Source organism: Arvicanthis niloticus, chromosome 23, assembly GCF_011762505.2.
Source record: "Arvicanthis niloticus isolate mArvNil1 chromosome 23, mArvNil1.pat.X, whole genome shotgun sequence".
Taxonomy (NCBI): domain Eukaryota; kingdom Metazoa; phylum Chordata; class Mammalia; order Rodentia; family Muridae; genus Arvicanthis; species Arvicanthis niloticus.
The window spans coordinates 39292574-39309203 of NC_133430.1; the positions used below are offsets into that span (position 1 = coordinate 39292574).

Sequence of the window (16630 nt, forward strand, 5' to 3'; positions counted from 1 at the left end):
CAGGGGATGGGGGGGATGGTAAGCACAGTTCTGAAATACCTCATGTGTCCTGGCTCAGCCTGAGCAGGATGGAACCATAGGCTAGCACAAGCCTATGACAAGTACAAGCAAGACCATTAATGAAGGTAGACCTGCAGTGACTGGAGACAGCCAGGTAAAATCAAACACTACCAGAAGCCAGACTCTCCACTGGTCTTACCCAAGTAGTCCAGGCTGGTTTTGAACTAAGATCTTCTTGCCTTTTCCTCCCAAGTTCTGGGGGCTACATGCATGGACCAAAAGCCAGGCTTTGGCTAGGTTTTTTGTTTGTTTGATTGATTGATTGGTTTTGTTTTTCTGAGACAGGGTTTCTCCATACAGCCCTGGAACTCACTTTGTAGAACAGACTGGCCTAAGACTCAGAGATCCTGCCTCTGCTGAGATTCTCAGCCTGTGCCACTACATATGTCACAGAAATGCAGCCCAGTGAGACAGCTCAGCACTAAAAGTATGTTGGCCTGATGCCCCGAGTTCAGTCCTGGAACCCACAAGGTGCAAGGACACAACTGGGTCCTTCAGACTGTCCTCTGACCTCCATGCACCCATCCTATGCACACATCCCCACCCCACCCCCACACAACATAATGTAAAAGCAAGTGTTTTCAAGTACTGAAGCTCTGGGAAGTCTTCTCCTCATCTTTTGAACAGTCTTTTTACATGACAAGGGGCTTTTCAGTCACTAAGAAATCAATGACCTCTGAGGCCCGAGCTTCTGGTCTCTAGAGGCCTTGCCGAAGTCAAAGAACTGCCTGAACCCTAGCTGCTCAGGAATTACCTCCTCAACTACCTCAGGCTGGTCCTTAGAACCTGAGCCAGCCTAAGGTTTCCCCCCTCCTGAGGAGCTCCCCTCTAACCTTGAGCCTCGCCCACAGACAATAGGCCCAAGAACCCCGGGGAGAGGGGAACTGTTTTCTAGCTGGGTCTGTGTGAAGAGGAACTTCGGCTTCATATGCTGGGGGGAAAAGGAGGGTAGAGGGTGTGGGGAGAGATTATCTCCAGTGACATTTCCCGAAGCCAACTTCTTACTTCTTCCATTCTCATCCGTTTAATTATAAGCATATAAACGTACTGTTAAGTTGAAGTGTTCAGTTTATTTTGGTCAATCAGAAATTTTACTAAATTGCACACACAAAAAAAAATTGCTACTATGAGCTAAATTGTGCCCCTCCCCCTCACAATCAATGCTGAAATCTTAACCCACAGTGGGACGGTGTTTAGAAATCAGACCTTTAAGGAAGAATTTCAGGTTAAATAAGACCCCCAGGGAAGAGCCCTACCCAATACTACAGGTGCTTTAGTAAAAAAAGGAAGAATGCCAGGGTGTAGCTCAGTGTGGAGTGCTTGCCCATCGAGCACAAAGGTCCTGAAGGAGCTGAGGGAGGAGGGGAGACACTAGGGAGTCTGAGCACAAACAAAAGGCTATGTTAGGACAGAGCAAGGCAGCCAACCGCAAGTCCTGAGACAGGCCTCAGGAGAAACCAGGCCTGCTAGCATCTTGATCTTGGATTTCCAGCCTCTTGAACTTCTTAAGCTCCTGGGTTTCAGAGCGCCCAGTGTGCACTTGGTTACCAAGCTGACTCACACCCTTACAATCTCCTTTCATTCTGTGTGTAGGAAGTCAAAAGCCAAAACTCCTCCCACCCCCAAGAGCTCAGCCTCAAATCCAAGAAGGGGGAAAAGAAAACTGAGGCTGGGATGAAGCAAGAACTCAGAACACTGGGTTAGGGCAGAGGGCACTCAGGTAACAAGCAGAGGGAAACTGGGGCTGTGAGTGTCTAGGGACTGGAATTAGAAGGGATTTGAAGCATGACTATGGAGTAATATCGCTTATATTTCTGGGGTAAGCCCACTGGGCTTCCAGGTCTTCCCCAAGTACCTCCTCTCCTTCCAGCCTCACCCCACGACCTCGCTGAGCTCTGCTTTCTGTAGCCTTGGGACTTTGCACATGTTGTCCCCTCTGTCTAGAACATTCTAGACACTTCTAGGTTAGCCAACTCATCCCGTGGGGCATTCTCTGGGTCCTGTGAGAATACTTGGCTCTTTGTCAAATCTTTAAATACTGGTGCAGAACGGGGGGGGGGGGGGGGGGGGGGAGGAACCCTGAAGGACTTCACAAGAATAACGCAGAGTAAAAGCAAGCATACTTCTCCAAACCTGGACCACCCCTGAGTGTCCTGTGGTTGACTATGGCATGGAAGACACTGCATGTAGAAAATACAGCACTAAGAAGAAGTGTGTCTCCCAGAGTCTCCAGGATTTATAAATAGGATGGCGGATGACACAGGTCAAGTTTCTAGGACTTCAGTGCTGGCTTCATAACCACACACTGCTGCACTTAATCTCCAGAGAGAACCTCTAGTGAGCCGCTAGCACTGCTTACTACACTAGGGAGTACATGGGTCACTTCTGCCCTAGAGAAAACAATTTTAAACACACACACACACTCTCTCTCCCTCTGTGTGTGTGCACATCCGTGTGCCTGTCTGTCTGTTTGTGTCTGCACCATTTATACATTTTAGGTTTCACATTACGGTAAATGAAATGAACTGGAAAAGTATCAGGACTGTGATGGACAGAGGTTAGTTACGGTGCTGGAATGGAAAAGTATATATTCCCAAGGGGCAGAACAAGAATACTCTGGAGAGGGCTGGGGGTGTGGTTCACTTAGTAGGACTACTGCAGGGCATGTGCTAGGCCCTGGGTTTGAGCTCAATGCTAGAAAAAAGTGAAGAGGACAATGAGGACGTGACCTCCCCTGAGGAGGTTTACTGTAGATGTGAGGAAAGCACAGCCACAGGCATCTGGAAGGGTCAGACTAGACATGGCCAGCAGAACAGACTGGACATGAGAGGAGAGAGAGACAGGGAGAGGGAGAAAGGAAGGAAAGAAGAGAGACAAAAGAAGACCAAGAGGGCAGAGAGAACCAAGAGAAGAACCAAGACAGCACATAGCCAAAGTGGCTGAGTTATAGAGAGAGAGAGGAAAAAGAAGCTGTAAAAGGAAGCAAAGCAGCTCGGGGTCTGGAGAGGTTTAGGGTGGAGGCCACAGGTTAGAAGTGCTGAGGGGAGCCAGGCCTCTGTAAGCAGTACTTGGAGCCACTGAGAGAGACTGGTGGCCAGAGCCTGCTTTGATATCCTAACAGGCACCGCATCCATCTCTTCCCAGTTTCTTTGAGACCTAACAAAAAATACTGACTTTTGTAAGAAACCAGGATGCAGTGTGGCATGTCGGTGTACACCTGCGATCACAGCACCTGGGAGGTGGAGGGAGTAGACCAAGCCCAGGGGCAGGCTACGTCGTTACATATCTCCGGACAACAAGAGAACCTCTTTCCAAAGCACAAAGCCAAAACCAAAGCCAAGAACAAAACACTCCAAAAGCAACAGTAATAAAAGAAAGCAGGATGTTGACAAAACTATAAAAGTACAAGAGGCTCAGTGGGTAAAGGAGCACACCACTGAGCATGATGGCCTGAGTTCAAGGGGCGGGGGGGTGCAGGACATTGGTAGAGAGGGTCCTAAAGTCATAAACGGAAAAGAAAAAGAACAAGGAGGCCTTTTTGGTACTGACCGTCTCACTCCAGGGCAGATGCATACTTCACAGTCAAAAGGGAGGAAAACCTTTTCTTTATGATTATGATTATTATTTGAGATAAGGTCTCCTGTAATCCAGGCTAGTCTTGGTCTTGAACTCACAGGTAAGGAAAACCTGGAACTCCTGGTCCTCCTGCCTTTGCTCCCCCACCCCCACCCAAGTGCTGGGACTACAGGCACATACCACCATGCCTCACAGAAAAGTCACTTCTGGAAGGGGATTAATGGCAAAATGCAGCAGCACTGCCAGTCAGCCTGACCGTCAGCCACATCTGTTTCCTGGCTTTGGCTCTGGCAGGCTGAACAAGCGAATGGCTGCTTCAGCATCACTGCGGGCATTCCTGGACCTGCACACAGCCAGGGGTCCTGACAGCCTGTCACATCTGATCAGCACCACTGTGACCTCAGGAATACAAACCAGCTGTCACCTGGGTGTGCTGCCAGCATCTGGGAACGCATGTGGCGAGCCACGAAGTCCACTCCTGAATCACGCTCTCAGGACTCTCAAATATGACTTTGTTCCTTTGGTTTGTTGTTCTTTGGGGGTTGTTTTGTGGTATAACTCTAGGCCTCATATCTCTATGCAAACATTCTACATTTCATTACACCCCCTAGCCAAGACTAAAATTTTGACTACCAAGAAGTTAAAATAATAATGATAATTTAAAATTCTGATACATTTCAGATTTTTCCTTAGTTGGGGGGGGGGGGTTGTTCTGGGTGTGGAAGCCAGTGCCTGGTGCACTCTGGCAGGTACTTTACCACGATGAACCACACACCAGGTTGATCTATACCCTCGCTCATTCTGTGGTATTTAGCTTTACATTGATAGTCTGACTTATACACTCATTTGGCTGACTTATTACTTATTATAATATCTCTATTATCAATTAACACGCCAATTATCATCTTTTAAGATACTCATGTTCTGGGCTGGAGCGGAGGCTCAGTAGTTGAAAGCACTGGCTGTTCTTGCAGAAGACCTAGGTCATGTTTCCAGCACCTATACGGGGCCTTCCATCCATCGTAATCCCAGTTCCAGGGGCTCTGCAGGCACCAGACACATTCATGATGCATATACTTACATGCAGGCACAGCACTCACATAAAATACCAGTTTGTAAAATATTTTTCAAAGATAGTCATTTTCATAGGCAAAAAAAAAAAAAAAAAAGACAAAATTTTAAAAAAGAAATACAAAAGCGCTGGGCAGTGGTGGCACACGCCTTTAATCCCAACACTTGGGAGGCAGAGAAGGCAGATCTCTGTGAGTTTGAGGCCAGCCTGATCTACAAATCAAGTTCTAAGAAAGCCAGGGCTACACAGAGAAACCCTGTCTTGAAAAAAACAAAAACAAAAAACAACAACGAAAAAAAAGGAAATACAAAAGAAAAACTTTTTAAAAGAAAACAGAAAAAAAGGAGAGAAAGAAAAAAAGAGAAAAATAAAAATGGGAAGCTATGATTCCTGAAACAAACCCAGAAAAGAAACCTGATATAATCTGCTTCTAGAAAGTTCCAAGCCCAAGAACACTTGCTTTCCACCCACATCTGACTAAGATCTATGAATCGGGGGTGGAGTCTCTACCACCACTCTCCAAAACCCTTCCAGACTGCAGCCTCTCGGCCCTCCTCATCTCTCGTTAAGGAAAACAGAATCCAAAGATCTGTGTGATGAGAATGAGAAGAAAATGTCAGATGTCACAGGTCACTTGCGTGGGAACACAGAGCCCTAGGCAGGAGCCAGGGACACAGAGCCTGGCCAGGTGAGTCATTCGTGGACACAATGCCTAACAGCAAAGCCCTCTCTACCATCTCCATCTCTCAGCACCCGAGTCCAACCACCTCTGGGAAGCCAAGCTGGAGCAGGTCTGTGTGGAGGAGGGGAGAGTGGCATAGATTCTCTTAGCGTCTGTTCACAAGCTGGTGACATAAATGTCATTTGCTAAGCTCCAGCTACGGCTCATGCAAAAGGAAAAGTTCCTTGGACTGAGGTCTCAGTTTTGCAGAGATGTAGCCTGGCAGGTTAGAGAAAGACCCTTCTAGCTGACTGACACTTTCCCCCTGGCCTTTCCAGGGAAGGATGAGGACTTCCACCTTCTCCCCAGCCCTTCCCTAGAAACGCTGCCTTTTCCAGCTGTTTTTTTTTTTTTTTTTTTTTTTTTTTTTTTGCACTGGCTAATTAGAGAGAGACCAAAGGCTCAAAGGTAACAAGGGTGGCAGACCTCTGTCCTGGGTCAGTGTCCTACAACAGGTGCTACTCCCCTAGAGAGTACAGACAGGCATTCGTAGCAGTCAGCCCTGTTGTCTGGTGAACCAGTCTCACAAGACTTGCATGTACTTGGCCCAAGGACTGTGCAGAATTCAAAAGCTTGCTCATACTAGGCATGGAAGGGTTATTTCTACGCTGGTGATATGTGATGTACATGTGAGGTCCCGAGTTCAAACCCCAGCACTGCAAGGCAAAGAAGAGAATGAATTCCTATGTCTTTGGTCTCATTATCTGTAGGAATAAATTTTAACCAGGTGTCTAAAAAGAAAAGGTCCCCAGAGTCTTAATTAAAAACTGTCTTAAAAAATCAGCAGACAGCCAGGCACTGTGGTACATGCCTTTGATCCCAGCACTGAGGAGGCAGAGTTCTAGGCCAGCCTGGTCTACATAGTGAGTTCCAGGACAGCCAGAGCTACACATGGAAACCCTGTCTTAAAAAGGGGGTAGAGGCCGGGGAGGAGGAGGAAAAAGAGGAAGAGGAGGGAGAAGAGGAGAATGGTAGACCTGCTTAGCAAGGGGAGGCTGCACTTCAGACCACACAGCATCTTAACCAGAGTGGTTCACCTGGTGTCCCCCTGCACTTAATTTGTATAGTGTCAAAAATAACTATTCTAGGGGCCTGAGAGTTGGCTCTGAAGAGCACTCATCAGGACATCACGTGCCAGAGGACACAAGCTTGGTTTCCAGCACCCAAGTCAAGTGGATCACAATCACCTGATCTCCTGTTCCAGTGACATAGAGATATAGTCGGGCTGGTGGGGGAAATGGTCTCCAAGTTGTTTAAGAAGAGGCAAGAAGGGAAGGTGAAAGGGTCCCTCAGGTCCCCAAGCTCCAACTCACAGCTTACCTTGGTACAAGGTGGTTAAACTTGTAAGAACTGAAGACCTCCTGGATCTTCTCTTCTACTTTGGCCTGATAAGGCAGCAGGACATGGAAGAGAGAAAACATAAAGATGAGATGCTATTGGCTTTCCCTTCCTACCACAGCAAATGTCTAACGCCTGAAGTTTTTCAGCGCAGTCATGTGCTGCACAGAGATTCATTCAGAGGCTGTATAGAATGGCTTAATGACAATCAAGACATAGTCATTGGGGAGACAGTTTAGAGACAGGAACCCTCAAACCAACAATTGCAGGAATATCATTGGTTTTCTAGTTAGGAATGCCAGAAGGGGAAGGGGGTGGGGCCTCTGGTTTCTAACATCCTAAATGAGCAGCTCACCTGGAGGCTTAACTTAGGGTTTCTATTGCTGTGATGGAATGCCATGACCAAAGCAACTTGGCTTTATTTCACCTACAACTCTCAAGTCACAAGTACAATTACTGAGGGAAGTCAGGGCAGAAATTCTCAACAGGAACATAGAGGCAGGAACTGAAGCAGAAATCATGGGGGAATATAGCTTACTGGCTTGCTCCCCATGGCTTGCTCAGCCTTTATTACACGATTCAGAACCACATGCCCAAGAATGGCACCACGCCCACTCCCATCCTGCCTCAAAGTGGGATGGCTGGGCCAAACCACATCAATCATTAATGAAGAAAGTCTCAGCACTGGGAATGAAGAGGCAGTAGCAGTCTCTGAGTTTGAGGCCAGTCTGGGCTACAGAGGGAGTTTTAGGAGACCCAGGGTTACATAGAGAAACCCCGTCTTGAAAAGGAGAGAGAGAAAGAGAGAAAGGAGAGAGAGAGAGAGAGAGAGAGAAAGGAGAGAGAGAGAGAGAGAGAGAGAAACAGAGAGAGAGAGAGAGAAACAGAGAGAGAGAGAGAGAGAGAGAGAGAGAGAGAGAGAGAGAGAGAGAGAGAGAATGCTCTACAGTCCTGCTACTGGCAACCTGAATGGAGGTACTTTCTCAGTTGGGGTTCCTCTGCCCAGCTAATTCTACCTTATATCACGTTGACAACCAACTAGCCAACACAGATAGAAATAAAACTCCAGTCCAGGCACTAATCCTTTCTGGTAAACATAACTGACTCTCTAGACTTTCCTGTTGGAAATGAGATTTGCTTTCTCCCCAGTTTCAGCCCATTCCTAAATGATTTTTAGGTTGCCTCAGAGACGGGATGTCATACAGTCTTGATCATGGCTCTGTAGAGGCCCAGGAAAGGAAAGCTATTTCCTCCTGGTCAAAAGAATGGAATCTACCTCTGGCCTTGGGTTAAGTAAGACACAACATTCCAAACTACCCAAAGCTTAAGAGTTCACCAGGTAGCGCTCAACCATGAAGCCATCTCTCCACTCCCTTTGTTTTGTTTTCCTCCCCTGCTCTTGAAATACATACTTTCTCTTATTTCTATGCAGGGGATCAAACTCAGGGCCTTGCACACGGCAGGCAGCACTCACCACCTAGCTATACTCCCAGCCCTGAGCTATTCTCCCTGCTCTGTAACCCTGTCAATCAAATATACAATCAGTTCCTATGAAAGACTGTATGCTATTGTCAGGTTGAGGTTTAAATAAAAATATGAAAATCACCTAAGAAATGTATAAGGACATCAACTGCTAAGATAGAGGAGTTAAAGAATCTGGTTCTCTGTCAGATACACATTTCCACAGTCTCACAAAATAAAGCCACTCAGAAAATCAGGTCACCAAAGAAGGCACCACGGACCTCTTCCTGCCTTCCTTCCTCTCTCTTTCTCACTCACTTACTGGGTTTTATGATTTAGATTTTGTTTTAAGGTGTGTAAGAAATGTGCAAAGCTTTTTTGCATTACTGAGAAAAATAGTGATTTGAACCATCTAAAATGGCAGCTTCCTAAACTGTCTCTATATTTGGTTTTAGGATATGTTTTGGTATTTGCATTTAAACGTGAGTTTGAGGGATGATGTGGTTACGAATTTTTAATACTAGAAGTAAGAGACAAACACGGCTTAGGAAAAGCAGAATATTATCCCAGATTCCTTACAATTCTTTCTCCATTCCAAATACTCACCTCAGACTAATGCAAAGCAACAGACAAACAGAACACAGACGGCGTTCCTGCCGTGCTGCTGCTGGCTGCACACCAAATGAGCTGGGAAAATAGGTATGCAGCTCATGTCAACAAGAACATTAGATCAAGACCTCCCTGTGGCATACTGTGCTATATCTGTGATGACAAATCCTCAAGGAAACAAAAACTGTGAGAAATTCACTAGCAAACCCAAGCCTATTCGAACCCATATAACCTGCAGATTCCACCAGAGGCACCATCGTCTCCCTAGAATTCTGCCACTAAGACATCTCAGGAGAAAACAGGTCTAATCAAGAACTGTTGCCGCTCCCACATGGGCAACATGAACAGTCAAACACCAAACAAGAGAACAGAGGTTTATTTCTACACTAAAAGACCTTGACAGAAACATGGGGAAATGCCATAATGCTCGGGGGGAAGATGATAAAAACATTCATCTCTGGATTTCCTAATCGCACCTTTTCATTTCAACGCTGCCAGCAGCAGACCGATACGAATCATTCAAGTTATAAGTCCTAATGACTACCTGTCATGGGACAGCTCTTTATAAAACTGAGCAGATAATTCATTGCCTCTTAAGTAGACATGTATTTTTGACGGGAACAGTGGCACATGCCCATAATCTCAGCACCCGGGAGGCAAAGGTAGGAGCAGGAGAACAGTGAGTTCAATTCCAGCCTGGGCTACACAGCAAGACCCTATCTCAAAACAGAAAGCAAACAAAAACAAGGCTTTGTTCATCAAAGTGCATGATTTTATTTATTTTATTTTATTTTATTTTAGCTTTTCGAGACAGGGTTTCTCTGTGTAGCCTTGGCTGTCCTGGAACTCACTCTGTAGACCAGGCTGGCCTTGAACTCAGGCTGGCCACCTGCCTTTGCCTCCCAAGCACTGGGCTTAAAGGCATATGCCACCACTGCCAGGCTCAAAATGCATGATTTTAAATATATTTGAAAATAAATACATACAAAAATCCAAGTATAATTTTTGATATTTGCTTTAGATATGGAGGTGGCTAAGCATGAGTTTGCTGTGGTGTGTAATATTTTAATACTGGGTACAGAAGAGAAGGCTCAGTGGTTAAAAGTGCTTACTGTTCTTGCAGAGGACCCAGGTTCAGTTCCCAGCACCCACATGGTGGCTCACAATCATCTGTTAGTACAGTTCCAGGAAATCTGGTGCCACTTCTGACCTCAGCAGACTCCTACACATAAGTGGTGCTACACACATGCTCAGGCTTATGCATGCACACAAACACACAAATAAAAATCACATAATTTTTAAAAATCTTAATACATGTAAATTCAAAATAGATAAATGGTATACATTAAATACATTCGTTAGATTGCAGCTATAAGTTTCTTCTCTATAATATTCTTTTATGTATAATTAGTAAATATGAGATTTGTATTAAGGCTGTCTTATATAAAAATATGTAAATATGTTTTTGTCAAAGATATTTATATTTAATTTCCCTCTCATGACGGAGAAAGTACCAAACCCAACAAACAGTAACATTCAACATCCAGGTACACTTTTTTTTTTTTTCCTTTTTTTTTGAGACAGGGTCTCCTGTGTCCAGGTTGGCCTTACACTCCCTAAGTATCTGTGGATGACCTTCAACTTCTGACCCTCCTGCATCCCTCTCCCATATGATGGGATCACAGGCATGGGTAGTCATCAACAGCTTATGAGAGACTGACCCCAAGTTTTGCTAGGGAAACGCTTTATCAACTGAGCTACATCCCCCGCCCCATGACAAACTTTTGTTACTCTATATAATAGGTAAAAGGACTGCTATTAGATCTTACCAAAAAGAAAAGTAACTAATACTTTTATTAAAATATTTTGTTAAATGTTGAGACAAAGTTCCAAACTTTTTGCTGAGAAAACTTAAAACATAAATTTAATAGACAATAAAGGAAGATTAAGGGTGGTTCTCCATCAGCAGATCTCAGCCTCTGGGTTGAGAAGGGGTCACATATCAGATATTTACATTACGATCCATAACAGTAGCAAAGTGACAGTTATGAAGTAGCGGTGAAATAATTTATGGTTGGGGACCACCGCAGCATGAGGAACTGTATTAAAGGGTCACAGCATTAGAAATATTGAGAACCACTGCTCGGGTTTAGTCCCAGCACTTGGGAGGGAGAGGCAGGCGGATCTCTGAGTTCAAGGCCAGCCTGGTCTACAGAGTGAGTTCCAGGACAGCCAGGGCTACACAGAGAAACCCTGTCTCGAAAAACAAACAAACAAAAAAAGAGAGAACCACTGCTCTATGTGGAAAGATATTGTTACATGGTTTCTAGATATTGCTCCACTTGAAATCTACATAAACTTTATCATGCTGAGATGGACTATTCTTGCTATTGAGATGGTGAAGTTGCTACTCAATACTCATTCAATGCTAATAGATAATATACGTTTTGTCAACAAACAATGTTGAGTTTAATTATTTTAATACCTAATTAAATATAAAAGTAATAAAAATTACTAAGATGAAAAGTCACAAAAAGGCAACATTAGATTTGGAGTCTCTATACTCTTTAGGCTCAAAGATAGCTATAGACACACATACACACACACACATAAAATAGATAGATAGAGAGAGAGAGAGCGCTTTGCTAGCATGTATGTCTGTACATACACATGAAGTGCCCTTGAAGGCCAGAAGAAGATGCTGGATCCTCTGGAACTAGAATTACAGACAGTTGTGGCCTTCCATGTGGGTTCTGGAAATTGAATCCAGATCTTCTGGAAGAGCAGCCAGTGTTCCTAACCACTGAGCTACCCATCTAGCCACCTCAAATTTGTATTTATATTTCTGTATGTAACAGAAAATGTTCTTATGGGAGCTGGAGAGATGGCTCAGCAGTTAAGAGCACTGACTGCTCTTCCAGAGGTTCTAAGTTCAATTTCCAGCAACCACACGATGGCTCACAACCATCTGTAATAGGATCCAATGCCCTCTTCTGAACAGAGCTACAGTGTATTCACATACATAAAATAAACAATTTTATGGAGTGAATAATTCTTTTTAAAATGTTATGATATGCCGGGCAGTGGTGGTGCACGCCTTTAATCCCAGCACTTGGGAGGCAGAGGCAGGCAGATTTCTGAGTTCGAGGCCAGCCTGGTCTACAGGTGAGTTCCAGGACAGCCAGGGCTACACAGAGAAACCCTGTCTTGAAAAAAACAAAAAAAAAAAAAAAAAAAAAAAAAAAAACCAAAAAATGTGCTATAACATATCCATATGTTAAAAATATTTCACTATATATATATATGACAGATACAACATGATAAAATTATCATTAAAATTTTTTATTCCTTTTTCGTGGTTTTTCAGCTACAACTGTATACAGCATGTTTCTAATTATAATCATCACTTTTTAGTGCAGACAATTGGCTATGGCCAAGCACTGTGCATTCCAAGCTCCAATAGCCAAAACGATTGAACACTGACCATGCAAATCCTGATCAATCACTTAAGTGAAAATAACTAGATTCTTTTGTAAATTGCTACATTTTCTTTGGTTTTGTTTTGTAAAGTTTTTCTGATATTTTTTCAGCTGTTGTCTGTTGATACTCTGCTACAAAAAGGTAAGCAATCTTTTTCTATTAGGAACCAGTGTATTTAATAGGCACCAGGAGGCCATACTTACAGCTGAGCCTTCAAATAAGAGAGCTAAGGGGCTGGAGAGACAGCTCTGCAGTTATTAACTGCATTTGCCGCCCCTCTAGAGGACTCAAGTGGGTTTCCTGGCAACCACATTTGGTGGCTCATAACTGCCTGTAACCTTAGTCCTGGATATCCCATGACCTTTTCTGGCCTAATTGGACTTTTGTATGCATATATTCGCGCGCGCGCACACACACACACACACACACACACACACACACACACACACACACACACACACACACACATGCCGCAGTAGATCTTTAGCTGAGTGTGATGGTACATCCTTTAATACCAACAGTTGGAAGGTGGAGGAAAGCAGAGCTCTATGAATTCGAGGCTAGCCTGGCCTACAGAGTAAGTTCCAGGACAGCCAGGGCTAGTGAGACCTGGCTCATCTACCCCCAATTATAATAAGTCAATTGATCTTGATTGAAAAGGGACTCAGAATTGACAAAAGTTCAGGAGACTCCAGGAAAACTCAGCCTAAAAGCACAACTTTCTCAACAGTTGCTTATGCTTGACCCAAAAAGAGAGGCCTTTGACACCGTCTGTTTTCCTACCTGCCTGCCTGCCATACTTCTCCCCACCCCCATCCCCCAACATAGATCAGATCAAAGGGCAAAAGCCTCATCACACCAAGGAGGGAGAATTAAAAGCAAACCACAAGCCTTTAGCAGTGGTGTCTTTATAGAAAAACTGTTCCAAGGCAAGGGGCATAATGTCAGTCAAAATGGAGTCCCCAGTGCCAACCCTTCTGAGAGTCACTAAGGCCAGAGGTTACAGAGAAGGGGTTCTTACGAAGGTGACCTGACACTGAGGGCCTTCTAACTGGCTGCTGCATTCTGCTGCAGACCTTTCTTTCAGGCACACGCAAGTCAAATTTCAAGAATGTTTAACACCAAGCCACCAACAGATAACAGAGCATCCCAAATCCTCAGGATTGAAGAATGGACGAGGAGAAGAGAGACTGCACTGAAACAGGAACCCCCAGTCAACGGACTCTAAAGAGAATTAGTTTCTGCAGGAATCCCTTGCTGGGAGAGAACAGGCTGAAGCCTGGAGCCAGAGGAGGAGGAGGAGGTAGAAGAGGAGGAGGAAGAGGAAGAAGAGAGGGAGGGGGAGGGGGAGGGGGAGGGGAGGAGAAACAGGAGCAAGAGGAACAAGAGGAGAAGGAGGAGGAGAAACAGGAGGAGGAAAAGGAAGAGAAGGAGGAAGAGAAGGACAAGGAGAAGGAGGAGGAGGAGGAAGAAGAAGAGAAGGACAAGGAGGAGGAGGCAGAGGAGGAGGACGGAGGACTCCCTCCCCCAGGAGAGACTGGTTGGTTCTGCCACCTCACCTCACAGCTAAGCCACCACAAGTCTCCTTTCATCTTTTCTACAAAGCTGTAACACTGCTGCATCAAAAGCAGACAGAATCTTAAGAACTTTTCTCTCCCCAGTTCTGGCCAAACTGTAAATAAATCCATTTTCCTTTACTAATTTGTTCTCTTGTTTCTCTGCAATATAGGGAAACTGAGGCAACACATTTATAGACCTGAGTGCCATAATGCTATCTTCCCACACCTTGCCACCTGTCTACCCAAACTGCTCTTCCTTTGTTTACCTCAGGCTCTAACCACCCCACTGGGCTACTCCTCACCAGATGTGTGTATGTTCACACATGTTAATAAACCTCTATTTGTGGCTGGGAATGGTGGCACTAGGAAGGCTGGGTATTTGACTTCAGCTACATAACAAGTTCAATACCAGCCTTGGCTACATAGTAAGACCCTATTTAAAGACAACAAAACGGGGCTGGAGAGATGCCTCCGTGGTTAAGAGGACCCAGGTTAAACTCCCAACATCCACATGGCAGCTCACAACTGTTTGTAACTCCAGTTCAAAGGGATTTGACTCCCTAACACCAGTGCACATAAAATAAAATGAAGTAAATGATTAAAACAACAACAACAAATAAATATGGCCTTGAGGACCTCCAACCCACCAGTGTAATGAGAAATGCACTTTGTGGGATGGGATTAGGGAAGAAATGACAGACAAATTCCTTTTAAATTTTTATTAAGACATATTGGGCATGGTGTCATGTACCAGTAATTCTAATGCTTGAGAGGCAGAGAAAAAAGTCAATACCAGCTCAGTGCTAGCCTGGTCTACATACGAAGCTCCAGGTACACCAAGGGCTACATGGTGAAACCCTGTCTCAAAAATAAACAAATTATTACAGTCTTCAGTTTAGAGGCTGGAGAGATGGTTCAGTAGTTAAGAGCACTTGTTCTTGTCTCAGCAACTACATGGTGGCTCACAACTGTCCCTAACTACAGTTCCAGAGAACCCAATGCCCTTTGGTAACTTTAGAAGGAACCAGGCAGGCATAAAGTGCACACACATACATGTGAACAAAACACTCATACACATAAAAATAAAATAAATAAATCTAAATTTTTAAAAATAGTTTAGTTTGCTGGGAAGTGGTGGCACATGTCTTTAATCCCAGCACTCAGGAGGCAGAGGCAGGTGGATCTCTGTGAGTTCAAAGCCAGTCTGATCTACAGAGCAAGTTCCAGGACAGCCAGGGTTACATAGAGGAATCCTTATATCGAAAAACCAATGATACTGATATTGACAATGATAATAATAATAATAATTTAATCTTCAATTTGGAGAGAGGAGTCAGTGGGTAAAATCACTTGCTGTGCAACCTCAAAGATGAGAGTTCAGATCCCAACACCTACATACCAAGCTGGATGTGATCCCCCAACATACTCCAAGGCTACAGGATGGTGACAAGAACATTACCAGGGCTTGCTGGCTGCCTAGCTCCAGGTTCATGGAGCGTCCTCAAAATAAGGTAGAGAGTGATGGGACACTCTGGGTCTCCACCCCAGTGCCCACAGGCACTCTCACCCACAGGCACCTGCACACACAAATGCACATATACGCAACACACACACACAATTCCCCCTCCCTTCTCTCTCTCTCTCTCTCTCTCTCTTTCTTTCTCTCTCTCTGTTTCTGTCTCTCTGTTCCCCCCTCTCTGTTTCTGTCTCTGTTCCTCTCTCTCTCTCTGTCTCTCTGTTCCTCTCTCTCTGTTTCTCTGTCTCTCTGTTCCTCTCTCTCTCTCCCTCTCTCTCTCTCTCTCTCTTTCTCTCTCTCTCTCTCACACACACACACACATCTTAAACACAGGTGAACTAGGCTTGGGATGGTAAAGGTATTTGTTTAGTATGCATGAGGCTTTGGGCTCAACTCCCCAGCACTTCACAAAAATAAATAAAAAGACAGAAATATTCAGGGTCTGGAGGTGATTGGCTGTTGTTGCTGTTACTGTTTCATTGTCTAAAGTCATGAAGAATTGTGAAAACTCTGTGGCTCTGAAACCTGAAATCTGAAAACAACAATAAAAACCTTTCAATACAGGGATTTTCACACACAAAAAGAAGAAAGCCCAGGGATGCCAAAACATGTGTACCTCCTCTGACCTCTCACTTTTTCTTTAATTTCCCTGCTTCCCTTTAATCCCGCCATTCTATTAATCTCTCCCTTCTACATAAAAATCCCCACCGGCAGTTACCAGCCCATAGCATGGGAAGGCTGTTCAACAGTCCCACAGCAACAGATCCTTTTCTTTGAATAAACAGCAAAGGGCCCACAGCTGTCTCCCAGAGCAGAGCACACTGTTCGTTCACAGCCATGTAAATGAACACGAGCCACTTCTCTCAGGAAAAGGCTGGAGTTCCGAGTATCTGATCTCCTTCAGAAACACAGCTACATGACAAGATTACAAGAGAGGCCAGGATCAGGCACAGAAGATTAATTCCCTAGAGACCAGCTCTTTACTGTTCAAAAATGGCCCCAAATAACTGAGCTTTTATTGGATCCAATTTAAATAGATAACCAAAGGCTATTAAAAACAAAAACAAAACAATAAAACATAGGCTAGTAAGATGGCTCACTGGGTAAAGGAACATGCCTCCAAGCCTGACCACCTGAGTTCAATCCCTGAGACCCTCGTGAGTGCAGGAACTGACCCTGCAAGTTGGCCTCTGACCTCCGCAAACACACTGTGACTCGTGTGCACAAGCTCTTGCTTA

The 16630-nt window shown here is 44.7% G+C and overlaps 1 protein-coding gene across 1 annotated transcript in view; it reads right to left on the reverse strand.

The window, feature by feature from the left end:
* Fntb (farnesyltransferase, CAAX box, subunit beta) overlaps positions 1–16630 on the reverse strand; it is an 85261-nt gene that overhangs the window by 58235 nt on the left and 10396 nt on the right. Inside the window, exon 2 of the mRNA XM_076921934.1 lies at positions 6750–6814. Coding sequence (XP_076778049.1) covers positions 6750–6814 — 65 coding nt within the window. The remainder of the gene's footprint in view (positions 1–6749; positions 6815–16630) is intronic.